General features: G+C 41.9%; 3 protein-coding genes across 3 annotated transcripts in view; 2 read left to right on the top strand and 1 right to left on the bottom strand.

Moving 5' to 3' along the window:
- Positions 1-1,576: 1,576 nt before the first annotated feature.
- Positions 1,577-7,925, top strand: LOC109871202 (Golgi pH regulator-like). The gene is made up of 7 exons (XM_020462021.2): positions 1,577-1,843; positions 1,982-2,041; positions 5,789-5,881; positions 6,209-6,304; positions 6,485-6,574; positions 6,657-6,722; positions 6,888-7,925. The coding sequence occupies exons 1-7, from the start codon at positions 1,802-1,804 to the stop codon at positions 7,092-7,094; spliced, it is 654 nt and encodes a 217-aa protein (XP_020317610.1). The 5' UTR covers positions 1,577-1,801; the 3' UTR covers positions 7,095-7,925.
- Positions 7,926-8,098: 173 nt separating this feature from the next.
- Positions 8,099-15,993, bottom strand: LOC109870985 (Na(+)/H(+) exchange regulatory cofactor NHE-RF3-like). Its single transcript, XM_020461718.2, has 9 exons — positions 15,864-15,993; positions 14,249-14,458; positions 13,711-13,933; positions 12,949-13,085; positions 11,671-11,866; positions 11,231-11,427; positions 10,390-10,593; positions 8,514-9,035; positions 8,099-8,337 (listed from the first exon to the last, which is right to left on the bottom strand). Exons 2-9 carry the CDS (start codon positions 14,453-14,455, stop codon positions 8,281-8,283), a joined length of 1,743 nt encoding a protein of 580 aa, XP_020317307.2. The 5' UTR covers positions 14,456-14,458; positions 15,864-15,993; the 3' UTR covers positions 8,099-8,280.
- Positions 15,994-21,412: 5,419 nt separating this feature from the next.
- Positions 21,413-27,038, top strand: part of LOC109871201 (cholecystokinin receptor) — a 42,595-nt gene continuing 36,969 nt past the window's right edge. The window contains exon 1 of the mRNA XM_031805944.1: positions 21,413-21,898. Coding sequence (XP_031661804.1) covers positions 21,736-21,898 — 163 coding nt within the window. The 5' untranslated portion in view covers positions 21,413-21,735. The remainder of the gene's footprint in view (positions 21,899-27,038) is intronic.

The following is a 27,038-nucleotide window of genomic DNA, read 5'->3' as shown; positions in this document are numbered from 1 at the left end:
TGTCCATCAACCTGGACTCAGGGATAGACGTAACATAGTCAGGATAAATCCGGGACACTCATTTGTCTGATATGTTATGTTTCGTATGGTAGGTATTAATTTGTGGATGTCCATCATCCATTTCATATGATATGCTACGAATTACAATTTGTATGGTATGCTGCGAATTGCAATATGTACAATATGGTATGATTTGCAATTCATACGGATTTGCAAAACTTCTATGTAATGAATTACAATTTGTTGTGGCTAATGTTAGCTAGGTGGCTAACATTAGCTAGGCTAGGGTTAAGGTTAGGACTTAAGTTAAAGGGTTGGGGTTAGCTAACATGCTAAGCAGTGCACAGTAGCTAAAATGTAGTAAGTAGTTGCTAATGCTAAAGTTGTCTGTGATGAGATGTTCGAGCTACACAACCAACCTCCCTACCTTTGTTTTTGCCTTAAGTAACCTTCTGTAACCATACCAAATGTAGCATGTCGTACTAATTTGAGTGTCCTGGATTTACATTTAGCATGTTAATGTCTAGTCTGACTATGAGACCAGACTGTATCCATAGACTGCTTAAATGGTAAGGAAATCAATGGGTGGGTTTGAGCAGTAAGCCTAATGAAGCCTACTGTAGACGAAAGTTGAGTAAAGTCGGGGGAGGTGCATCTGCGATAGCTGAAAGTCGGACACTAGTGGTTTTCCAACAGCAAGGCTCAGCTCAACTTGTCAGTATCAACAAAGCTGATATTGTTGATATAAGTTTTTCTGGATAAATGTCCAAATAAACTTTTTATTTAACTAGGAAAGTCAGTTAAGAACCAATTCTTATTTAAAATGATGGTTTCGGAACAGTGGGTTATCTGCCTTGTTCAGGGGCAGAACGACAGATTTTTACCTCGATCTAGCAACCTTTCGGTTACTGTCCCAACGCTCTAACCACTAGGCTACCTGCTGCCCCTACAGTATATATACACCATACAGTGTAACACAATGAAAACACAAGGTGTATAATGAATTAATGAGAGTGATGTCTCAAATATGACTTTCATTTGTAACCCCTGTTGCTTTAGAATAAAATATAAGTTGGTTCCTGATTCAGTCACATCTTTAGCCACGTTTGTGTAGGTCAAACAAAAACACCCTCGTGTGGTTGACCAATAGTGCCACCCACAATGCAGGTGATGGCTGCATGGTGCAGTTGGCGCCTTAATCAAAAACCTCATGACCTTTGATCACATAATTTTTAATAAGTTCATGTAGTCAATATTTAGTTCCAAGTCTGATCATTTTTATAACCATATTACAACACACTTTGAAAGCCTTGACCAACGATGGTCAGCAACTTAATAAAAGTGATTCGTTCGGACACGCCCGAGATGTCATTTGGGTCAACTATCCCTTTAAACTTAATAAACCATTCAAGCAGAGATCTGTTTATAATTATGAAATGCTCATGTCTCCGCCCTAGCAATGGGAGTTGTTGTCCTAAAATAAACCCATAGAAACAAATTTGCCTTATTTTGGACAGATTTTAGCAAGAGTGAAACCTCTCGCCTGGCCTCTTCCTCTCTGTCCAAACGCATTTTGGACGTCACGTTATTGCGACGGAATGGACTTTTCCAATTTATTCTGATGACGTAGTCCTCAATTCAGCAAGGTGACAGGTGAACGACGCGTTTCCACAATGCAAATAATAACAAAATAACCACGTTGTTACGTGTTCATTGCCATTTGTATTGCAGTCAGACATGAATTTAGAAACTTTGAACTGAAAGTATTCTACAGATTTTAGGCCGTGGTTTCCTGATCAAAATGTTGTTTCTTATGGATTCAGTGATCATGTTCACCTCACAGGTAAGAACTAACGTTAGCTAGATAACGCATCACACCATTTTGGGATCTTATTGCTTAGCCAGCTAACGTTAGGATGTTTGCACATACACTGTCTGGTGCAAGTTAACTAACGTGGAAATCTTCGAACTCTCTTCCCAGCTGCTGTTCTTTGGCTTTGGGTGGCTGTTCTTCATGCGGCAGCTGTTCAAAGACTATGAGGTATGTTATATTAGTTACTAGCTACACAAGTAACGTTATTGCTACAGTGCCTTCAGAAAGTATTCATACCCCTTGACTTATTCCCCATTTTGTTTTGCATTACAGCCTGAATTTAAAATGGATTAAATATATTTTTCTCTCACCCTTCTACACATAATACCCCATATTGACAAAGTTGTGAAAATATGTTTTTAGACATTTTTGCAAATCGACAAGTAAATTATACTAATTTACATAAGTATTCACACCCCTGAGTCAATACTTTGTTGAAGCACCTTTGGCAGCGATTACAGCTGTGACTCTTTCTGTGTAAGTCTCTAAGAGCTTTCCACACCTGGATTGTGCAAAATTCTACAAACTCTGACAAATTGGTTATTGATCACTGCTAGACAACCATTTTCAGGTCTTTCCATAGATTTTCAAGTAGATTTAAGTCAAAACTGTAACTTGGCCACTCAGGAACATTCACTGTCTTCAGGGTAAGTAACTCCAGTGTAGATGTGGCCTTGTGTTTTTGGTTACTGTCCTGCTGAAAGTTGAATTAATCTCCCAGTTTCAGACAGAGACTAGTTTTGGTCTAGGGGTTAGCCTGTGCTTAGCTGTTTCTTTTTTGTCCTGAAAAACTCCCCAGTCCTTTAACTATTACAAGTATACCTACATCATGATGCAGCCACCACTATGCTTGAAAATATGGGGGGTGCTACTCAGTATTTGCCCCAAACATAACACTTTGTATTCAGGACAAAAGGGATATTCAGTGCCTGTTTTTTTTTTTTTTTTACCCATCTACCAATAGGTGCCCTTTGCGAGGCATTGGAAAACCTCCCTGTCCATGCAACGTATGTGACTTGTTAAGCTACATTTTACTCCTGAACTTATTTAGGCTTGCACAAAAATAAATAAGGTTGAATGCTTATTGATTCAAGACATTTCAGCTTTTCATTTTTTATTAATTTGTGAACATTTCAATAAATAGAATTCCACTTTGACATTATGGGGTGTGTAGGCCAGTGACAAAAACATTTGGAAATGGATATTTAGCTAGTCTACTGGCCGTGCCTTTATTTCTGTAGCTAGATGGCTTACTATAAGACCAGTTGTGAGAACCAGCATGAAACAGAAAGTGACTGATACATCAGACTGATACATCAAAATACTAATACCAAAGCAAAAACAAACAATAATGCATAATAAATTCACACAACTCAATGGTAAAATCAACTAAGTTTGATAAGGTGATGCAAGGGTAGTGTTATTGGAGATCTTCTAGAGGACAATGCCTATGCACAATAGTGAAGGTATTCAAAGTATTTGGAGCAAAAGCCAGTGGGGGAGACACAGGTATTGTTCAGCCGGAAAAATAGCTGTAATTCACAATAACTTGTCTTTCAATCCAATGGCTAAATAGAATTTGAGGATTGTCAATGCCTGCGGATGAAATGAGAGAGGTGCAGGCTACTTAACTTGGGGAAGGGTGAACACGTTTCACCCTGCCAGTACCCCAAATGGCCACCTCTCTGCTTTGATCCGGTTCACACTAGTTTGTTGCATTGAGGTCTGTGTTGTGTGCGGGGCTCATTGTCCTCCGGTCAGGTCCACGCAACTAGAAATTCAACCCACAGGTGTGCTGTACAATATTTCTTAACATTGTTGATGGAATCTGACGGTTTTGCCAGAAGATATTGATCTCCATTTGCCATAAGTGCTACGGACTGGATAGTCTTGGAAAAGCAGAAACAAGTTGCACATCTAGTCTTGGGGTTGTTGCCACCAAAACTGAGTCCCAAATCATTGAGTTCCTCTTAAGTACTTAAGTAAACAGTATTTCAGTTCAAAGCATACTCTGTTTTCTGTGTTACCATATTCTAAAAAGAATTGAGTGCCCCAAAAATGTGTGTAAATATTATTCATTCAGAGGAGTTCAAGATGCAGTACCTGAAGAATTTCCCCCCATATTATGTTCTTTGTCACACATAAAGTCATGCAGGTTTTACACACACACACACACACACACACACACACACACACACACACACACACACACACACACACACACACACACACACACACACACACACACACACACACACACACACACACATATATATATATGCATTCCAGGTGACTACCTCATGAAGCTGGTTGAGAGAATGCCAAGTGTGTGCAAAGCTGTCATCAAGGCAAAGGATGGCTATTTTGAAGAATCTAAAATATATTTTGACTTGTCTAATACTTTTTTTGATTTCATAGTTTTGATGTCTTCACTATTATTCTACAATTTAGAAAATAGTAACTATGAAATAACAGATATGGAATCATGTATTAACCGAAAAAGTGTTCATGGGGGTAGTCACCTGGAATGCATTTCAATGAACAGGTGTGCCTTGTTAAAAGTTCATTTGTGGAATTTCTTTCCTTAAATGCACTTCAGCCAATCAGTTGTGTTGTGACAAGATAGGGGTGGCATACAGAAGATAGCCCTATTTGGTAAAATACTAAGTCCATATTATGGCAAGAACAGCTCAAATAAGAAAAGAGAAACGACAGTCCATCATTACTTTAAGACATGAAGGTCAGTCAATCAGGAGAATTTCAAGAACTTTTAAAGTTTCTTGAAGTGCAGTCGCAAAAACCATCAAGCGCTATGATGAAACTGGCTCTCATGAGGACCGCCGCAGGAAAGGAAGACCCAGAGTTACCTCTGCTGCAGAGGATAAGTTCATTAAAGTTACCAGCTTCATAAATTGCAGCCCAAAACAGACACATCTCAATATCAACGGTTCAGAGGAGACTGTGTGAACCAGGCCTTCATGGTCGAATTGCTGCAAAGAAACCACTACTAAAGGAGACCAATAAGAGACTTGCTTGGGCCAAGAAACACAGGCAATGGACATAAGACCAGTGGAAGTCTGTCCTTTGGTGAGTCTAAATTTGAGATTTTTGGTTCCAACCACTTGTCTTTGTGAGATGCAGAGTGGTGGACGGATGATCTCCGCATGTGTGGTTCCCACCGTGAAGCATGGAGGAGGTGTGATGGTGTCGGGGTGCTTTGCTGGTGAAACTTAGAATTCAAGGAACACTTAACCAGGATGACTACTACAGCATTCTGCAGAGATATGCCTTCCCATCTGGTTTGGGCTTAGTGGGACTATCATTTGTTTTTCAACAGGACAATGACCCATAACATCTCCAGGCTGTCGAAGGGCTATTTGACCAAGAAGGAGAGTGATGGAGTGCTGCATCACATGACCTGGCCTCCACAATCACCCAACCACAACCCAATTGAGATGGTTTGGGATGAGTTGACCGCAGAGTGAAGGAAAAACAGCCAAGAAGTGCTCAGCATATGTGGGGACTCCTTCAAGACTTTTGGAAAAGCATTCCAGGTGAAGCTGGTTGAGAGAATGTCAAGAGTATGCAAGCTATCATCAAGGAAAAGGGTGGCTACTTTGAAGAACCTAAAATATAGATTATATTTTGATTTGTTGAACACGTTTTTTGGCTACTACATGATTCCATATATGCTATTTCATAGTGTTGATGTCTTCACTATTATTCTATAATGTAGAACATCGTAAAAATAAAGAAAAACCCTTGAATGAGTAGGTGTCCAAACTTTTGACTGGTAGTGTATGTAGTGTTGTGTTGTGTTTTGTGTTTTGTGTTAAGCCTATTGTTATGTACGTTTGGTTGATTGTAATAATGTGTCTTTGTCCCTCTCTTCACTCTTTCTTTCCTGGACTGTAGGAGCGGATTGAATACTCCAAGACATTCCAGGGGAAATACTTCAACTTCCTGGGTTATTTCTTCTCCTTCTACTGTGTGTGGAAAATCTTTATGGTAAGAGTTACAGACATAGTCTGACTGAGACCTAGATTCACCTCTGCCCGACTAGCCACTGGTTAGCTTGCTTGACAGCCTTAGAAACAGAGGAATCTGAGAAAATCAAGTTTGAGTTTGGTATCTGTCAGTTTAGAGAATATTCAGTGTCTTTTGATCTCTATTTAGTAACATGTATTGTGTCTAAGTTAAAACATTTGTTCTTCTACCCATATTGTTTTTGCTTTCAAATAGAATGACATTATACTTCACATACAGTCAGTTTATCATATCCACATCAGGCCCCAAAACTATATCTGTAGTAACCCTGTTTTTTGTCCCTCTAAGGCCACCATTAACATTGTGTTTGACTGTGTTGGGAAGACTGATCCAGTGATTAGAGGGATTGAGATCACTGTTAACTACCTAGGCATTCAGTTTGATGTGAGTTCTGCTGCTCATGCACACACACACCTCAAGTAATGTTAATGGTTGTCATTTTATTAAAATGTCCTTCTGTACTCAGTCTTCACTTTTATGGGATAATTCCAAATGGAAATAGTAAGTTGTATTGGTGTGTTCTATTGTTGCTCTAGTTTTCCTTACATATCCTCTCCTCGGCAGGTAAAGATCTGGTCTCAGCATATCTCCTTCATCCTGGTGGGCATCATCATCGTCACCTCTATTAGAGGCCTTCTCATCACACTCACCAAGGTAAGCCAACTACAGACAGGAAGTAGTCAGTCTACCGAGGCATGTTATGATGTATCCTAACACTGATCTGGTTTCTCTCTAGTTCTTCTATGCCATCTCCAGCAGCAAGTCCTCCAATGTTATAGTGCTGGTTCTAGCTCAAATCATGGTCCGTATGTGTTTTGTTATATGCAAGATTTGTCACAAAGAGCAGAGGCCATATATTTCAGTTCAAATGCTTTTTTGTGATCAGTTGTCTATTCAATCTTTAGATACTGTAAGTTAGTGCAAAAGACAACTGACATCCTGCGTGTCTCTCTCTTGTTTCTCTCAGGGGATGTACTTTGTCTCGTCCGTTCTCCTCATGAGGATGAGCATGCCTCTAGAGTATCGCTCTATCGTGACCAAGGTGCTGGGCGAGTTGCAGTTCAACTTCTACCACCGATGGTTCGACGTCATCTTCCTCGTCAGTGCCCTCTCCAGCATCCTTTTCCTCTACCTCGCCCACAAACAGGCTCCCGAGAAGCACATGACCCCCTGACCCCACTTTGAACTTGACCCTTTACCTGGAAGCTCAGCTGGCGTCCAGAACTGAACTTTGAGTCTGTGGGATTTAGATTTTCTCTTTTTTAAATCTCTGGTCCGTTTGTGTGGTGGCGAGAAGAAGACGTTTTGCCTGTGTTTCCTGAATCAGGAAGGGCCGACGCTTGGCCATGTGGACCATTGGTGTCGGGGGGATTCAATGGAGGGGAATTGGTGCCATGGAACGCTGGACTAATGTTGGGGTGAACGTGGGGGGGATGACTAAAACAATGTGGATGTGTCATCGTGCTGTTGAGCCGTTGGACAGGTTCTGTCTAGCCTTAAATGAATCTGACCACAGGAGAACTGCATAGTATACAGCACAGCCCAGCTTCACTGCAAACACTAGCTTTGTTTTATGAATGGTTTGTAAAGACCATCACTATCTGAAGTTTACACTCTATTTTTGATAAACAGAATACTCAAAATTAAAGAAGAAATGTATCCCCAATGCCCATGATGCTATTTGCTAGCATCATTCATGGTGTCCAGTCTGTACATGTACCTAGGTTTGTTTGTTGGTGAATGTGTGCAAATATCTACTGTACTCTACTGTGCTTTCACACAGGTGGGAAAGCTACAGAATAAACCAATTTATGTGGTTATTAGTTACTCCGTTCCCTTTCTTTTAAGTACTGCAATGCCACTATAAATGTACCAGTTAAGCAAAGAATAAGTGAATAGTGACTTATACACAGATCTGGGACTGGATACTTTGTCTCTATGAGAGCGGTATTTGGCATCTGCTAAAATAAATGACCATTTAAATGCTATCTAAAAGACAGCTTTATGATTAAGGTGCAGGCCGATGTCGCTATATGGTTTTTGTTATAGTATAACACATTGAACTGGTATTACTAGTGTTATTTTTCTACATTGCAGGTGTTTGTAATAAGATCATATGAATCCATACGGTTGTTGGGTAACAGTGGCATCTAACTGATCAATGCAATTATACATCAATAAATACATAACAATTTATTACTTTTTTAAACCAATTGTATTCATACCTTTAAACAGACTGTCATTGGAATGTATTTAGTTTGATCAGAGTTTTTATGCCAAGATATCCACATTATCCTGCATGGTACAAAGGTTGACGGGAGACAGAAAAAGTCAGGAAGTTGTTTCTAATTGGTGACTTCTCAGAGTCTCTCATCAACACTCGAGCAAGATGATGCTGCTGAAGACACAGATGGAGTCTAAGGGAGAGAAAGTATCAAATAATTGTCTGCAATAGAATTGTGGGCAAATACAATTGATACTAACTTGCTTCTGAATACTTTGGTTCTAGTCTATACATTCAGAGTAATGAGTAATTTGAATCTAGTTCAGAAGGTACCAAGGCACTCGAGCACATTTATGTTATGTCACTCACTCTCTCTCGTGTCTGGGGCAGTGGGATGTATGGCTTAGCTTCCTCCTCCTCCTCCTCCACCTCCTCTCGGACTTCCTCCAGAGTGGCTGGCGTGTCTATCTGGGCTGGTGTGTGTCTTTGGGCTGGGGAGGGGGGTGGGGATGGGGATGGGGACCTGGCTGTGGGGGAGGGGGGTGGGGATGGGGACCTGGCTGTGGGGGAGGGGGGTGGAGATGGGGACCTGGCTGTGGGGGAGAGGGGTGGGGATGGGGATGGGGACCTGGCTGTGGGGGAGGGGGGTGGGGATGGGGACCTGGCTGTGGGTGCGGGGGTGAGGAGCTGGGGTGTGATGGCCACCCCTTTGGCTTTGAAGTGGTCATAGGCCTGCTTCCCAGCCACTAGGAGCACCAGTGAGCTGCCGCTGTTACGGATCAACCCCACCACTTGCTGGTGACTGCTCTGCTCCACGTTTACACCGTCCACTTCCACCACAATGTCATCGTCCTCCATACCCACCCTGTCTGCAGCTCCGCCCTTCACCACCTGAGGGAGAGAACACCGCAAGGGGTGAGCTGAGTTTGGAATGGTTTGAAATGTAGACAGTTGACAGTTGCTGAATGACCGGAGTGTTTCAGAGGTACACAATATATACAAAGTATGTGGACACCCCTTCAAATTAGTGGAATTGGCTATTTCAGCCACGCCCGTTGCTGACAAGTGTATAAAATCGAGCACACAGCCATGCAATCTTCATAGACAAACATTGGCAGTAGAATGGCCTTACTGAAGAGCTCCGTGACTTTCAACGTGGTACCTTCACACGGTGCCAACTTTCCAACACGTCCGTTCGTCAAATTTCTGTAAGTGCTGTTATTGTGAAGTGGAACGACTAGGAGCAACAACGGCTTAGCCGCGAAGTGGTAGGCCACACAAGCTCACAAAACGGGACAGCCGAGTGCCTCTGGAAACAACGTCAGCACAAGAACTGTTCGTCGAGAGCTTCATGAAATTGGTTTCCATGGCTGAGCAGCCGCACACAAGCCTAAGATCACCATGCGCAATGCCAAGCGTCGGCTGGAGTGGTGTAAAGCTCGCCGCCATTGGACTCTGGAGCAGTTGAAACGCGTTCTCTGGAGTGATGTCTCATGCTTCACATTCTGGCAGTCTGACGGACCAATCTGAGTTTGGCGGATGCCAGGAGAACGCTACCTGTCCGAATGCATAGTGCCAACTGTAAAGTTTGGGAGAGGAGGAATAATGGTCTGGGCCTGTTTTTTATGGTTCGGGCTAGGCCCCATAGTTACATTGAAGGGAAACTTTAACACTACAGCATACAATGACATTCTAGACAATTCTGTGCTTCCAACTTTGTGGCAATAGTATGTTTCAGCATGACAATTTGTCTGGAATTGTTTCGCTTTGTGCACGGGGGGTCCATACAGAAATGGTTTGTCGACATCGGTGTAGAAGAACTTGACTGGCTTGCACAGCGCCCTGACCTCAACCCCATCGAACACATTCAGGATGAGTTGGAACGCAGACTGTGAACCAGGACTATTCACCCAACATCAGTGCCCGACCTCACTAATGGAAGCAAGTCCCCGCAACATTCCAACATCTAGTGGAAAGCCTTCCCAGAAGAGTAGAAGCTGTTATAGCAGCAAAAGGGGGACCAACTCCATATTAATGCCCACGATTTTGTAATGAGATGTTTCGACGAGCAGCTGTCCACATACTTTTGGTCATGTTGTGTATAAATTGAGGTTATTATGTGCTTTGTTCCACTGATCTTTCCCATATCTGATTAACAGTCTTGTTAAGTTCATGTATTTGGGATGCAGTATCTTATCCGTTCGGCTACCCATTGGGTATAGTAGGTGCTCTACATTGTACTTACCTCATTGATGTACAGGCCACAGACCCCCTGGATACTGTTGAGGTGGAAGCCGTACCCAGCGGAGGTCTTCTCCATCTTACACAGCTTGAGGAGCGCTGTGGTGGCTGGGGCAAGGGCCGGGATGCACTCTGGGTAGCTGGGTGGAGGGCTCGCTGGAAGGAGGAATCCCATCTCTTCCAAGTAGAAAAGAGGAGACACGCCTCCCTGTGGAATATCACAATTAATCTCAGACATACATCTCAATCCCCACTATAGTCTTCTTTACTGCCCTGTCTCTCTGGCCACTTCCTGAGCCTGTAATATATGCTATGATAGTTACCAGGAAATGACTGCCCCTCAGCCTTTCATTTAAAAAACAATTCTGTAGGCTTTTTGAATGGTCTTCAAAGGGCAAAAGTGTAGCACAATGGACTTGTGCAAAATGTTTATAATATGCATCTGGCAGAAGTAAATAACACATACTTTTACATATATATAAAATTATATAATTGTGAAGCCTGTTCGAAATAGCTTGATTGAAAATGAAAAGCACTCAACAAATGTAATTTAATGTTATTATCATTATTATTAAAGATTAAGTGACATGATCTGGAAGTAAAGTGGAAAAGGAGGTTACTTTCACTGAGTATTCAAAAAGTTTGAGTGCTCATCAGGATCAGCTCCCCCGTCTCATTTAATATAATCCAAAAGGAAAAACTGATGCTAGATCAGCACTCCTGCTCTGAGACACTTAAACTGCCCCAGATTTGTAGGCCTATGTGCTGTAGCCAACTCCTTTGACTGACGTTTCATTCATTTATTTCCTAAATCCAACAGGAAAGATTTCTCCCTGACTACTCACCATCTTGTAGAGCGTGTCCGTGTCTTCATCGACCACCAGGAGGCAGCACTTGTTGCCACATTGCCTGATCCTGTCCACCACCTGCTCATGGCTGCAGCTGTCCACTTCCTCTCCCTCCACGGCAACCAGCCTGTCCATCTCCTTTAGTCCCGCCCTATCAGCTGGGCTGCCCCTGTCAATGTCCTTGATGAAATGGCCTGCAGGTGGGACGATATTTACAGTGCATGTCCTTATTGTGTAAAATGACGCAGACTGATGACTGCTGTTGATGAATAGTCTAATATTAATAATCCTATGTGGCTATTAGTAGATGTGTTGTTATAAGGGATTCATACATTCTGAAAAGTCATTATAACCGCATCTTAATGCATTATACTGGTTGGCTTTAAGTAAAGTGTAACCAAGTTGTCAAAATTCACACACCACACAAGCACACATACCTGTCTTGTTAGGCTCAGCCTTTAGGAAGTATCCATAGCCGTCTGATCCTTTGAACAAGTCTACAATGCGTGGCTTCAGTGGGAGGAACTTCACTGTGGCTAGCCCCGCACCAAGCTTGATGCGTTTGTTCTTGTAGAACTTGTCTGTGTCCTCGTCCACCAATAGAAACATGATTCTGCTGCCTGATGCCTTGACCTGACAGAGAGGACACAACAGGGGCTCTTTAAGGATGGTGGAATGTCAAATAATTATCAGATTGAAATGAATTGTGAAGAATAGACTCATGTAGAATAAAGACTTATGACATATCTTTCCTTAACCTGACCAATCACATTTGTTTCTGCTCTCAAGGCAAAGCTGCTCTTAGAACAAAGATGGAATCAGGAAAACTGATTTGCCGAATTATCATTGTCCCAACTCTTGCATTCTGAGTGAGTCCACATCACTAAGGTGTTGCCATGGTCCACACACCACCAACACAGTCATGAAGAGGGCAATGCAATGCCTCTTCCCTGTCAGGAGGCTGAAAAGATTTGGTATGGGCTACAGCTAAACCACTGAGAGCATCTTGACTGGCTGCATCACTTCTTGGCATGGCAACTGCTTGGCATTCGACCGCAAGGTGCTACGGATGGTAGTGCGTATGGCATAGTACATCGCTGTGGCCGAGCTCCCTGCCATCCAAGACCAGGCGGTAACAGAAGGTCCTAAAAAGATTCCAGCCACCCAAGTCAGACTGTTCTCTCTGCTACCGCACGGCAAGCTGTACTTATACACCAAGACTGGAACCAGCAGGACCCTGAACAGCTTCTATTCCCAAGCTGCTAAATAGTTAGTCCAGGTAGCTATTGGTTAACCATTTAACTATCTGCATTGACCCTTTTGCACTAGCTCTTTTGACTCATCACATACGCTGTTGTTACTCTTTATTATATATCCTGTTGCCTAGTCACGTTGTCCCTACCTGTATGTACATATCTACCTCAATTACCCCTGCACATCGACTCGGTCCCTGTCCCCCATGTATATAGCCACGTTAATGTTACTCATTGTGTATTTTTTTCCATGTGTTATTATTTTTCTATTTCTCTTTTTTTCCCTGTGTATTGGTAAGGGCCCATAAGAATTTAACTGTTCATCTACACCTGTTGTTTACCAAGCATGTGTCAAATAAAATTTGATTTGAACATGATGTGTTGACAGACTGTAGAATAACATGACAGATATTGAACTTAAAGTTCGCCACAGAGTAGTGTAAATATGGGGTGAATCCTAACCTTCTCTACTATCTGGTCATGAGTGGCGTTCTCCATATTCTCCCCGTTGACCTCTATCAGACGATCGTTGGCCTTGACCCCTGCCCTCTCGGCCACACCCCCTGGGTTCACCTCTGCCATGAACATGCCCACCTCACCTGGATCAGGAAATGGAGGAAAGAAAATTGAGTTTAAAACAGAATCATAAAATCATTATCATTGGATATGCAAAAGACGAACAGTATAACACCCCTACTCTTACGATAAGTGCCATGGGATTTTTAGTGACCAAGGAGAGTCAGAACACCGATCCGAAAGATGGCACCCTACATAGGGCAATGTCCCCCATCACTGCTCTGGGGAATTTATTTTTTAGACCAAAGGAAATAGTACCTCCTACTGGCCCTCCAAAACAACTTCCAGCAGCATCTGGTCTCTCATCCAGGGAATGACCAGGACCAACCCTGCTTAGGTTCATAGGGAAGCTAGCAGTGGGATGGAGAGTGGTATGCTTCTGGCTATGCGAGACAATGATAATGTGTTTATTTCTTGCTCTGTTTATTTCAAGCAAAACAGAGATGACAAGACTTGCTATGTGTCCTATCAGCTGTATCACACACAATCAAAAAAATAACCAAAGAGATTACATCTGTGTGTGTGTGTGTGTGTGTGTGTGTGTGTGTGTGTGTGTGTGTGTGTGTGTGTGTGTGTGTGTGTGTGTGTGTGTGTGTGTGTGTGTGTGTGTGTGTGTGTGTGTGTGTGTGTGTGCCCCACCCCTCTCACCTTTGACAGAGCGCAAAGAGAAGCCGTAACCCCCGCTGGACTTGGCCAGGTAGCAGAGTTTAGGTTTGGGTGCCTCTCCTGCCACTCCGTTCATGGTGGGCTGGGTGGGTTTGGGGTGAGGGTCAGAAAGATCCACCCCCTCAGTCTTGGCCTGCTTGTAGGATGCCACATCCAGAACATGGAAGGTGACGGATGCACCACTCTCCTTCACCAGGTCCACCACCTAACCCAGGGCACACAGCACAAAGAGATGGGACAAAGCATGGTATGTTGCTACAGCAGTACCTATGGCTCTAGAGTTATCTAGTAATTCCACATTTACCAAACCCAAAATGGTACCTACTCAAGGCACTTTACAAGATTTGATAGGTGTGAACAATACCAGAGGATAAGGTTATAACCATACTATTATCTTACTATTACCTTACTATTACTTGCTTACACCTGAAGAATTTCAATACAATAACAGTGGGAGAAGCTAGTGGTTCATGTGTAATTGGACAACTATTAGCCCTGTCAGCTCCCCTCCCCTCCTCACCCGTGAGTGGTCCATTTCATCCACATAGGTTCCGTTGACCCGGAGAATGCGGTCTCCATCCTTCAAACCCGCCAGCTCGGACGGCCCGCCCATCTCAAGGTTCCTGATCAGGTGACCATCCTCGCCTTTCTCCACCCTCAGGAAGAAGCCAAAGCTATGACCTGGCTTCTTACTCAGAACTATCACCCTGGGCTTGTACCCAGCCATGTCCTACAACAGACACCACAGGGTAAGAACACAACACGCCACACCACATACTGATGCACACAGTGACCCTCTATTTTTACCCAGCCATATCATGCAATGCAGACAAGAGTGTGAGAATGCTAACACACACAAACTTCCCTTCTACTCCCAACAAAACATTTCCTCCCGTGTGTAGCAGTGGTAAAGCCGATTAGATCTAATCTCAATGTCCTAAACTCCCACATTGTCAGACTTGCCAAATTACCTCAATAACGCACTGTGCTGTAAAACGTAGCTATTCTGTAGCAGCTCACAGGTACATACTGTACGGTAACTACACCCTCAGATAAATGGAAGTCAATTGGGTGTGGAGTGGAACAATTGCACAACAAAAATCTGATTGGTCATATAGAAACAGAGATATGAACAGAGAGACAAAAAATTATAGATTTTACACAGAGATGTAACAGTGTGGGGTTGTGCTGAAGACCGTGGTCATTGATTACACAGATTGATACTTTACTGACAGACCTCTGGGGTGTATTCTGACAATCATTACGGGCGAGTCCCTAACTCACGCGCACACACACCAAGATCTACACTCTTGAAGACCTTTGTTTTGGATAGTTTAGCCAACTGCTGACATCTCCAGAAGAAGGTTAACCTGCTATGCCAACTTTTCCGTGGCCGCGAGCAGGGTGTTAATGGTTAACAGCAGCCAGGGCCAGCTGAAGGTGCGAAGGGCTCTTTTAACTAGAATGTGTGAACTTTGACCCCCAGATAAAGAATGTCAACGTAGGAATCCTTATAATGTATAATACACTGTTATCACAGGGAGAAAGAAAGATGTGACGGACGTGTCTGTGTTCAGGTGTAAGTGTAGTGTAAGTCTGGGTGTGGTTCTGTGCTGATATTTATCTGTCCTACAGTTTGCTCATCTATTTCCAACTGTTAGATTATGGTGAACACTGTAATATGCCAAGTCGTATCATTTAATCCATTACATAGTCACTGTAGATTGCAGTGTCTGCTGGAAGAAGATGGAGTCCTCAACTCCTTTAAGCTAGCCCAAGATGACAATTGCAAGGAAACTCCATCTACATTTGGGAAGAAACCTTGAGTGGAACCATGATGCTATTTAGAGGGATGATATCCCAGGAGTTTGAATCCTCACTTAAGTGTGGGGGTACATGTCACATATTAACCCTAAAGTCTCACCGCTAGAGCGTTATATGGAACCCCTCTATCCACTGCTCCTATATCTCTGATCTTTCTCTATGTCAATTACACTCTTACAGAAAACACCTGCCAACACCTGCCACAAATAAGATAACCAGTACATGCAATATAAAAATAATGAGCAAATTGTAGAATTGACCATGTTAATAAATACAGCATTAATTAGAGAAACAGTAGAACATTCACTCACCTCCTCCTGTCTCTACTGCCAGTCCGAAGGAGGAGCTCACCTAATGCTCAGGTGTTATCTCTATCTGAGTCTTCTCTCTCTCCCTCTTTCCCCCTCTCTCTCTCTCTCTCTCTGAAGGACTTTGACAGTCCAAAGGTTGACCTAAATGCTGAGCTATTTAACAGTGTCTCATGGCAGGAGTGGAGATGCATGTCCGACAAGGTAAAAATCTGTCGATCTGCCCCTGAACAAGGCAGTTGACCCACTGTTCCTAGGCCGTCATTGAAAATAAGAATTTGTTCTTAACTGGTTTGCCTAGTAAAATAAAGGTTAAAAAAATAAAAAATAAAATGTCTGAACAGCCCAGTCCAGGTAAACCTTTAAAAAAAACACTGTCCCAATCACAACCCAGTCATCTGTTCAGATGGTCAAAGGTGACAGAAAATGGTGGAGAAAGCTACTTTCAATGTCAAGGATCAAGGCTTGGCAACATAATGCAGGGTTAATGGGAGCTAGGACTGGCTGACAGTGGGCATATTGCCAGGATGGAAGAATTGCCTGTTTTATTATGGAAATGGACTTTATCTGTGGTATAGTCCTCCTTATAGTACGATTTCTCTCCATGGATGATGGAAGTAAATGAAGATAAGGTGTATCAGAACAAACCAAGCCACCAATATGAGGGGAGTCACACCCATCTTATGAATGGCTGAGGCCAAATGTAATATCTTTGAAAATATTTTGTGTGAATAGGAAACTTGAAAATGTAGTTTGTACTGCATATTTATACTGAATATAAATGCAACATGTAAAGTGTTGGTCCTGTGTTTCATGAGCTGAAATAAAAGATACCAGAAATGTTCCACAAAAAGCATATTTCTCTCAAATGTTGTGCCCACATTTGTTTACATTCCTGTTAGTTAGCATTTCTCTTTTGCCAAGATAATCTATCTACCTGACAGGTGTGGCATATCAAGATGATGATTAAACAGCATGATAAAAGGCCACTCTAAAATGTGCAGTTTTGTCACACAACACAATGCCACAGATGTCTCAAGTTATGAAGGAGCGTGCAATTGGCATGCTGACTGCAGGAAGGTCCCGGAGCTGTTGCCAGACAATGGAATGTTAATTTCTCCACCATAGTTCTCCTCCAACTTATTTTCTGAGAATTTGGCAGTGTCCAACCAGCCTCACAACCACAGACTACGTGTAACCATGCCAGTCCAGGACCTCCACATCCGGCTTCTTCACCTGCGGGATCATCTGAGACCAGACACCTGGACAGCTGATGAAACTGAGGAGTATTTCTGTCTGTAATAAAGCACTTTTGTGGGGAAAAATACTTTTGACTGGCTGAGCCTGGCTCCCCAGTGGGTGGGCCTTTGCCCTCCCAGGTCGAGCCACGGCTGTGCCCCTGCCCAGTCATGTGAAATCCATAGATCAAGGCCTAATGCATTTATTTCAATTGACTGACTTCCTTATATGAACTGTAACTCAGTAAAATCGTTGAAATTATTACATGTTGTGTTTACGTTTGTTCAATATATATCCGCAATTGAATAAAGAGAGGCACGTTCCTTTTCAGTTTCAATAGGCATATCATGATGCTTCTGTAGCCAATGGGTGTATCCGAATACCGTACTAGCTTACTACATTCTTAAACTGCATACTCACTTCGGTGTTTGATCTAGTACAATTCACTCATCTTTTCTGACTCGTGTCAACAGCTGATAATCAGATTATATTGACACACTACCAAAATGAATGAATGGCGGGGCTACAATAAACTTGCACTGTCTCATGTCAGAATTAGATATTCATTAAAATGTCAAATTTCAAAGTTGTCCCAAATGTCAAATTCTGAATTGTTTAAGGTTAAGATTAGGCAATAATGTTTAAGGTTAGGGTTAATTTTAGGCATTAACTCTGAAATCTTAAGATTAGGCATTAACTCCAAATGGTTAAGGTAATGGTTAGGGTTTTGGATAGGCTTTGAAACAAAAATCTCAAAAACAACTTTCAATCGATGGATTCAAACATGCAACCATTGGCACCAGAAGTTGTTCCAAAGGTCAAATTTCAAAGTGATTTCAAAGAATATGGACTTGTATCATGGGTGACTTTGCTGGGGAGTCAACGTAATCATGCATTAGATGACTCATTCGGAGTACTGTTTCCGAAATTTCACATACTTAAAATGTACGATAGTATGAGTATTCGTACAGCGCCAGTGTTCGATGTAATGGTTGATTGATCTATGAAGAATGTTTTATTGTCAGGGGAGCCAGTTTGGTACTACTACTAGGGTGTCACATAGCCTAGCCATTAAGAGCGTTGGGCCAGTAACCGAAAGGTCCCTTGGTATGAATCCCCGAGGCGACTAGGTGAGAAATCTGCTCTGGATACAAGTGTCTGCTAAAATCGAAATGGTGTGATCTGGTTGGATGAAACTCTTCCAGTTTCTGTGAACAGCTTAGAACAGTTTAAAAGTAATGAATCTACTCATATCTGTGTGTCTTTTACTCACTGATGGTCACTATAAAGCCAGACACACAGCTTGTCCAATGATATCTAGACGCATCTCAACTTAGTTATCAGTATGACAAAGTACAATCTTTGACAACTGAGTTTAGGGTTAAAGATTGAAATGTGAATTTGCTGGGACTGTTACAATCTGATCTGGACCAATACATACCTTGATGCTGGTAATCTGGGTCCATTTAACAGAGGTTTGAGAGGGTTCCCCCAGCTGATCTCTGCCTCCTGCTGTCAGGACAGAAGAGAAAATAAATAAATATTCACTCAAGGGGAAACCCATTTTGTACGACAACTGCAAGCCAGATTTATGAACTGGTTGTAGTTGTATGGGATTGAAGACAATGAGACAGTGAGATGAGAGAGGGAGAGAATCAAGAAGTGTGTGCATGTGTGTTTGTGTGTGTCATACACAGATAGGTGTGTTATTGTGTGTGTTTGTTGTCAATTAGGTCAGAGACAGAGAGTCTGATGGGCAAGGGCTGCCCGAGGTCAGCATTCACTCAACCATTAGTCAAATCTGAAGTGATTTGGTGTCTGCACACACACACACACACACACACACACACACACACACACAATGCTGGGTGAGAGATGAGGCCCCATACGCAGGTGTGTGTCCCTGGGGTAAACAGTAGAGGCAAGATGGAGCGTTGTTCAGCCAGGGAGAGAGATAGAGAGATGACCCTCGATCCAGGCAGGTACTCACCAGGGGCCTGGAGCTGTGTTTGAACAGATTGATGTGAGGGGCATCGGATAGGACAGGAGCCATGCAGGGCCATGAGACTTAGTGTGTGAGAGAGAGACAGAGATCCTCTTCAGCTTGAGAAAACACTACTGTCTGACTCATTTCTGTTTGTGCGTGTGCGTGCGCGCGTGCGTGTGCGCGTGCGTGTGCGCATGTGCTCGTAAATAGGTACGTATGTGGATTGGACCTGTATGGTTCAAATACTATTTTAAATATCTCAATTACTTTCACATTCATTTTTAAATAACTATTCAGATATGTTTTATTTGAAAAGACAAGTAATTGAATATTGGAATACATTTGGAAATATACTTTAAATGTATTGGCATGTACTGTATTTGAAAATACTCAAATACACTCCCAGGCATTTAACAAAGGTATTTGAAAATCATTGTTTTAATACGTATTTGAAAACACGTTCAAATAGTAGGCTATTTATAGGAAATAATGTGAAAATACTATCAAATACTTCCAATTAAAGTAGATTCCGGCCACATTATCTGAAAATACTCAAATATGGATGTAGGAAGAAGATCCTAGCTTTATCACCCTGTTGCAGGAGAACGTTCTTGCAATGCAGGACATTTTAAACTGTTTAAATGTTTAAAAAGACATCCAAAGTTTTTTCATAAGGCTGAAATTTGAAAGTGGAGATTACAATGTATCAACCCCTACAAAAATATCCATTAATTTACAATCCACATAATAAATCACATTTCCTGTTGCTGCAGGATTATTTCCCTGATGAACCAAACTGGATCCAATTAAGATCCTATATCTGTACACAGAAAATAAGTATTTCAATAACAAACCATTTGAACCCAGGTCTGGTGTGGATACCGACATCAGTGTTAAACCATTTGGAGTCATTACTGTTATACCGTCCGGGTGTAATCAACATGTCATCCCAGAGAGAGACCATGATGAATAACACTCCTTCCAGCGGGTAGCAGTCGTCTCTCTATCTCTCGCTCTCTCTGTCTCTCTCCCTTTCTCTCTCTCCCTCCTTTGATTGGCACTTTGATTGGCTTGTTTAGGTGGGTAATTGGATCTGCAGATTGAAGTACCAGGCTAATTCAAGCTGTGGATAGTTTGGGTTATGGGGCCTGGAGAAGTAGCGGACAGTCATCTCTATCTCTGAGTGAGAGCAGTTTGCATTCTCATCACTCAACCACGGGCCTGTGTGATAGTCCCTTCTCTTCACAGCAATACCACGCCTCAGCAGGCAGCTAGCTGCTACAGTACAACAGGTCCTTTGATTAACCAACTTCAAACATCAGCTATCTGAGCAGCTAACCGATCGCTGCAGCTGTACATAGTCTATTGGTAAATAGCCCACCCTTTTTCACCTACCTCATCCCCATACTGTTTTTATTTATTTACTTTTCTGCTCTTTTGCACACCAATATCTCTACCTGTACATGACCATCTGATCATTCATCACCCCAGTGTTAATCTGCAAAATTGTAATTATTTGCCTACCTCCTCATGCCTTCTGCACACATTGTATATAGACTCTACCTATATACTGTGTTATTGACTTGTTAATTGTTTACTCCATGTGTAACTCTTTGTTGTCTGCTCACACTGCTATGCTTTATCTTGGCCAGGTCGCAGTTGCAAATGAGAACTTGTTCTCAACTAGCCTACCTGGTTAAATAAAGGTTAAATAAAAAATAAATAATAATAAAATATAGTAAATCTGGTGTTACAGCCAATCCAGTGGCCCATTCATCTCTGCCTGCTTACTTCAATGTGGAAAATATGTAAGTGATGGAATAATATGGTTTAGCATATACAAAAATGGCTTGGTTTTGTCATTCTAATCTATGGAATAAAAAACACCTGTGCGTTTTGTTGATGTATGTATTTTCAGTAATTTATGTAATTCAGGGCTCATCTGTAAAAAATACATAAAAAAAGACATGATTAGATACGTCAATAATAATAGACTATAGATCTCCTGAAGTCATAAAGTAGAAGTCTATCGTAATAAATGAGTCCCTGCAACAATGAGCGTTCCTAACTGCTTTCTCATTTTGAAGGCCTACTCCAATTGTTATTATACTAATCTTATAAAAATCAATGTGGGTTATTTGCGCACCACTTGAGGGCGCCATTGGAGCACTCAGTTGGCCATTCATAACTTTCTACCCCAGAGGACCAGTGCCCCACACTCCCAACAGCGTACCCGCAAACAGAACCAACGACCAATCCCGCGCTCCCCCCACCCCCCATGCACTCAGCCTTTCCCCATATTACCCGCCCGCTGCACTCTGCGCTCAGTCCGAGCCGCAGTAACTCCAACGGGCGAGGCGCAGCGGCACGGCGGGGTCCCCAGCCTTCCTGCAGTGCAGAGATCCACTCAACTCAACTCATGAACCCATACTGGCAACTGACAACTTCAAGGATACCGTGAATGTGTTTATTAGGAAACCAAATAGGAAAATCTACAGACAAACATTTAATTTGGTTGGAGTATTTTTTGACAGATTTAGGCTACTTACCCATGTTTTTAGGGTTTCTATGGACAGTCATATGACCACAGCAAATGCCCACGAGCAATAATATAATGAGTACTTTTGACATTTCTCTTTAACCCTCAAGATGGATTTACAAACCCTGAACGAGACCTCTGTGTTCTTGGAGTGTGTGGAAGCGCAAGGCGCAGCGTCAAATGGAACGCCGAACTCCAGCCTGGAACTCACAAACATCACCACCTGTGGAAACGCTTACGTGGTCCTCAAACCGAAACATGTCAAACAGAAAGGTGAGGAGCCGGCCACCTATATTTATTTTTATTCAAAAACCTAAATGAAATGACCAAATACGCCAAGCCAATGCATTTTCACGAAGCTGACACAAAACTCAATTCACCATAGCCTACATTTCAACAGCAATAGGCGCTCAAACTACCGATTCGTTCATATTTCGCTCATTATCCAAATACCAGAGACAAGAAAAACTATTTTAAGCAAAGTTAATCTCAACTGGTAAATGCGAAGTGCAAATTGTCTAAACATTTTACCATGATTATATTCTATAATTTAATTGAATAACAAATCAAATGATTGATATAATAATAATTGGTTCCCAATTAATATAATTTTTAAGGGCTGGAACATCATGTTTTGATTGTAGTAATCAGTGTCCCATTTATTTCTAAGAATTGTATGACAACCGAGTCAACCCTAGCGCAGATGCGTAGGTATATCACAAATTAATTACAATAACTTGTCATACAGTGTGTGTACAAGTGGTGTGGGTGTGCCCGCGCGCGTATGTGTGTATACAGTGATGTAGATTATTAATATGGGGACAGCAGAGAAAGCAACAGCGCATTCATGTATCCAGTCTAGCTACAATCCAACCCAATGCCAGAAACCATACCAATTCACACTTATTCAGAAATTCTCGCGCTTGGGAATACACCCCCCCCCCCCTTTAAAACCATGACTACCACCCATCGTTTGACAGACATCAATACTGCATTCTCGACCATAAATGAAGCTAGTTCCCATTGATCCAGTGTAGTCAGAAGACTGAGGCTTTTATACCAAAAGGTCAGCATTGCACTTTGACTCTATGTTTCAGCTGAAGACCTATTTGTCCACTTCTAACAAAGTGTCTCCTTCCCACGCTGTTGTTCACAGCTAGATCTGTGTGTATGTGTGTGTGTGTGTGTGTGTGTGTTTGCGTTCGTGCGTGCGTGTGCGTGTGTGTGTGGTGCGTGCGTGAGTGTGCGCGCGTGTGTGTGTATGTGAGAGACCCTCTCTCAGATCAATCATGGACTGATGTGGAGAGACATTTGATATCCAGTGAAATGTGGCAAAGACAGAAAGACATTCCCTTACGTTAATTTGCTTCTGTCAGTGATTGATTTTGACATGCTCACACCATAATAAAAATCTACTCTGACTGCCAATGAGAAATGGGCTGGTGTCAGAAAATGTAATCAAATAAATTATACTAACCTGGAAATAGCGAGGGGTGATACAGAACAAGTATTATTACAAACCAATTTTCGTCATGACATGACTGAGGTTTCTTGTCATACAGGAGCGGGAGTGAATCGTGCATCGCGCCAACCCGTATGGAATAGAGTCACATCCTAAGGGGGGATGGGAGAACCATACAAAAATGCCCACGTACAAAAATATTGAGACATAACTTAGCGCACGCATGTTTCCCGTTATAAATCGGATTTGTAAAACTGTGCTCGCGTGAACGAGCCTCCATTCACCTGTATAATTTGAATTCGTGGAATTATTAGGACAGGGAATGCAAAATACGAATTGTTCTTCAATATTTAGTTTACCAATAGATTATTGGGTTTATATGACCTGCCTTGATATAGTCTATGAGATTAAATAGGCAATAGGCACGCACCGCGAAACTGTAGGCTACACATAATGTCAAATATTTGACATAAGCTACCGGTCTCTTTACTGTATTAGCAATACTTTATGCTCTATCTGGAAAATGACTGTCTCCGAACGAGTAAACAATGGCAAATTGTTGTGGACCTGTCAGCAGAACGTTTGAATTCAACAATGTTGTATATGAACTTTCCCCCCAAACTAAATATGAGGGACTGCCCGCGAATTCTGAAACATTCTAGGGGAGGCTACAAAACAAATGCAATTGCAGTATTACTGTTTTTGTTCTACTTTACTTTTTTTGAAGTATTATTGATATTCATTACTGCATTGTTGGGAAAGAGCAAGTAATAAATGCACATGGTTATTTGTTCTATGGCTCATTCGGGAATATTAACTCATCAAGGCCAAAAAATGTGAGGAACATACTGCATTCTGCAATGGTTATGGAAATAAATAGGAATAATATTTGTGTCTTATTTCTATATCGATTTATTTTGGACTTCACTTTTTTCACTAATGGCAAATGGTGGCATTCTTGTTAGTATGTTTTCCTGATTTTAGTTTTTTTTATGAATAAGCTTTTCACCATTTGCACAAAACATTTACTTGCCAGCTTTCAACACAATATTTCAACCACTAGCAGATGTGCATACACATAGTCTAAAGTTTGCCAGGAAGTGAACACATTCTCACATAAATTACTTAAAAGGAAAAAGGAATGCCAACTTTTGCGTGAAAACTGGTGGACACACATTTTGGGGTATATTTTGTACATATGCACGGTTTATAAATGACGCTCCATGACTGGTTTTGAATGGCCCTGCTTTCAGGGGTTTAGTGGTGGTTTGCAAAGAGTGTAATTCCTATTGGAATCCAGCCAGAGTGGGCATATCTGACATTTTGAATTTGATTCTGAATGACTGCTGGGGTTTGGAAGACTAAGATCTGATACTACCTTAAATATCTAAACTGGAACAACCATTTCAGTAATGGGTGCAATAAGAACCCCACACTTACCTCAACGGTTCTTTATCGGCCAAGAGTTCTCAGAGGAACCTTAAGAGCTGAGGAATTTCTCTGTCAACAACAGCATTTGGTTCAAACTGAGGCTGCAGAGGGAAAGGGGAGAGTTTTGTGCTCTTCACTGTCCTGTATGTAACAAACACTAAATTTCAACAAGCTCTCACAGTCTCACTGCAGCATCCAACGTTTGTCCATAAAAGTCAAATGTTGAAGGTTAATTATAGGCAATCATTCTGAATGGTTAAGGGTTAAGGATTGTGATAGGGTTAAAACAAAAACAACTCAACGGTTAAGTTTAGGCATGAATTCCGAATGGTGAAGTTAAGAGTTAACAAACAAGTGCTCCTTGAACACGCAACCCTCAGAGCCGGAACTCGTGGCTTACGCCCATCCGCCATCCCTATCCACTAATCTGGACCGACGTGAAATTTTGCAGTAGATCTTGAGTGACCTGGCTATATATTTAGCATACCCCTCGGGATCTGCCACAAGTTCCAATTGGACCACACAGACATTATCAGACTCGCATGCACGTATACACACGCACACGCGCACACACACACACACACACACACACACACACACACACACACACACACACACACACACGCACACACATACACATGCGATGACTGTGATCGCAGCTGCTGCCATCATCTTTAGTCACTCAGTCACCTTAACAATTTCTCAGTCTGTCCCTCTGTTTCTATCACTGTCTCTCTGTCCCTATGTGTTTTGCTCCATGCAAAGTATTTATAAAGCAGTAGACTGATGCAGACAGACATACAGTGCAGCTGGTTGAATCACATAGAGGGTTGAGTGATTTCATGGCAAGCCTCCGTGACCAGAGGACTATCGGATCAGCTCTAACGGATTCAGACTACCCACACCAGCTTCACTGTCAACGCTCTACTCATTGTAAAATAGACGGCCATTCCTGATTTAAACTATTTTTCACAGGACTGGGATCGTTTCCATTTAAATTCCATCACTTCAACATCAATTGACTTCGGATGCCAAGCAATTACATTTAAATTCATCATGTGAATCGATGGAGTTGAAATGTAGTTGACCCTGGTTTGTGTTAAGGTAAAGCCTGCCATCATGCATGACTGTAGACTGCATGGGCTATCATATCAAGAGACGTGACCCCCGACAAGTCATCTAACACGGCAATGAAACACACAGCAAATCTACATGTCTTCTGGCAATCTCTCTCACTAGCCACAGTACATCACTACATACAATATCACAGTGTTATAGCTGCTCATAATGGATATTATCTTTTATGAAAGTACTTGACAGTTGACACCTGTCGTATCATGCTTATGACATCGTAAAGTAGGTTGGTCAAAAGTAGTGTATTGTGTAAGAATAGGCTGGCATTTGAGACTCAGGCTTTGTATCTGTAAGATATTGGCACACTACCTCAAGGTTTCTTTCTCATTATTTTTCTCTTGCACATACTCCATCATTCTCTTTCATACTTTCTTGCTCTCATCCATTTTCTGTCCCATTCTCCCCTTTTCCCCCTCTCTCTCACACACTTGCACAACGATTCTCTCTCTCTCTCTCTCTCTCTCCCTCTTTAGCTCTATCTCTCTCTAGCTCTCCCTCTCTTTTTCTTTCTCTCTCTAGCTCTCTCTCTCTCACACTTGCTCAACCCCCTCTCTTTCACACACATTGCTCAAGTTCTGTTGTATTCCTCTAATGGAGGTGGTCTATCACATCACTGTGAATTTGTAGCGTTATGCTGTGAATTTGACAGTCATTTATAGGCAGCTAATTCGCAAGTAAGTTACTGTATTTCATATTACAGTATATCTACTGTAATCGTAATACAGTATCAAAGCAAGTACTGTGTAGTGACACAGAGTACAATTCCATACAATTGACTGTATTATATAATAGAGTATTTTACTGATATTACAGGGGATAGGTGCAAGCAGGTTGGCTTCTAGTTAATGTGTTTACACAGTACAGCATATCAAGGAATATTTTGTGTTTTATATCACTTGCACTTCAAGAGGCCTTAAAATAGGCCTCCAAACTAGCATAGACTACAGGGGAAAAACAGACCTAAAGGACATGGCAAAATGCTCAACCATTAAAGCTTTAAGGCTTGCTGCAACTCCTGTGTTCCCCTATACATTTTAAATCGATGGGGCACTATAACCACAAAATAGCAATTAGTTCCCCGCCCACAATATTCTCCCACAATATGCACAATAATTTACACTATCATCGCTTCACAGTATTTTACTGTTGATAAAACAAAGAATGACAGTTTTCCGTTACAGTGTACCCTGCTTATACAGTAGATATACAGTGGCAAGAAAAGTATGTGAACCTTTGGAATTACCTGGATTTCTGCATAAATTGGTCATCAAATTTGATCTGATCTTCATCTAAGTCACAACAATAGACAAACATAGTATGCTTAAACTAATAACACACGGTGTCATGTCTTTACTGAACACACCAAAGGGTTCACTCCATCTCCCT

The sequence above is a fragment of the Oncorhynchus kisutch genome, linkage group LG26 (assembly GCF_002021735.2).
Source record: "Oncorhynchus kisutch isolate 150728-3 linkage group LG26, Okis_V2, whole genome shotgun sequence".
Classification (NCBI taxonomy): Eukaryota; Metazoa; Chordata; class Actinopteri; order Salmoniformes; family Salmonidae; genus Oncorhynchus; species Oncorhynchus kisutch.
Note: the sequence above shows the minus strand (reverse complement) of the source record. Positions and strands in the feature narration are given on the sequence as shown.

What these genes read in the sequence shown, in the direction of transcription:
- LOC109871202 (XM_020462021.2), top strand. Translation starts at nt 1,802, where the DNA reads ATGTTGTTTCTTATGGATTCAGTGATCATGTTCACCTCACAG. An exon ending in AGCTGTTCAAAGACTATGAG is followed by an intron (nt 2,042 to 5,788) that starts GTATGTTATATT and finishes CCTGGACTGTAG; the next exon opens with GAGCGGATTGAATACTCCAA. An exon ending in TGGTTCTAGCTCAAATCATG is followed by an intron (nt 6,723 to 6,887) that starts GTCCGTATGTGT and finishes TGTTTCTCTCAG; the next exon opens with GGGATGTACTTTGTCTCGTC.
- LOC109870985 (XM_020461718.2), bottom strand. Translation starts at nt 14,455, where the DNA reads ATGGCTGGGTACAAGCCCAGGGTGATAGTTCTGAGTAAGAAGCCAGGT. An exon ending in GGCTGAGCCTAACAAGACAG is followed by an intron (nt 11,428 to 11,670) that starts GTATGTGTGCTT and finishes TCCCACCTGCAG; the next exon opens with GCCATTTCATCAAGGACATT. An exon ending in CGGACACGCTCTACAAGATG is followed by an intron (nt 10,594 to 11,230) that starts GTGAGTAGTCAG and finishes GATATTCCACAG; the next exon opens with GGAGGCGTGTCTCCTCTTTT.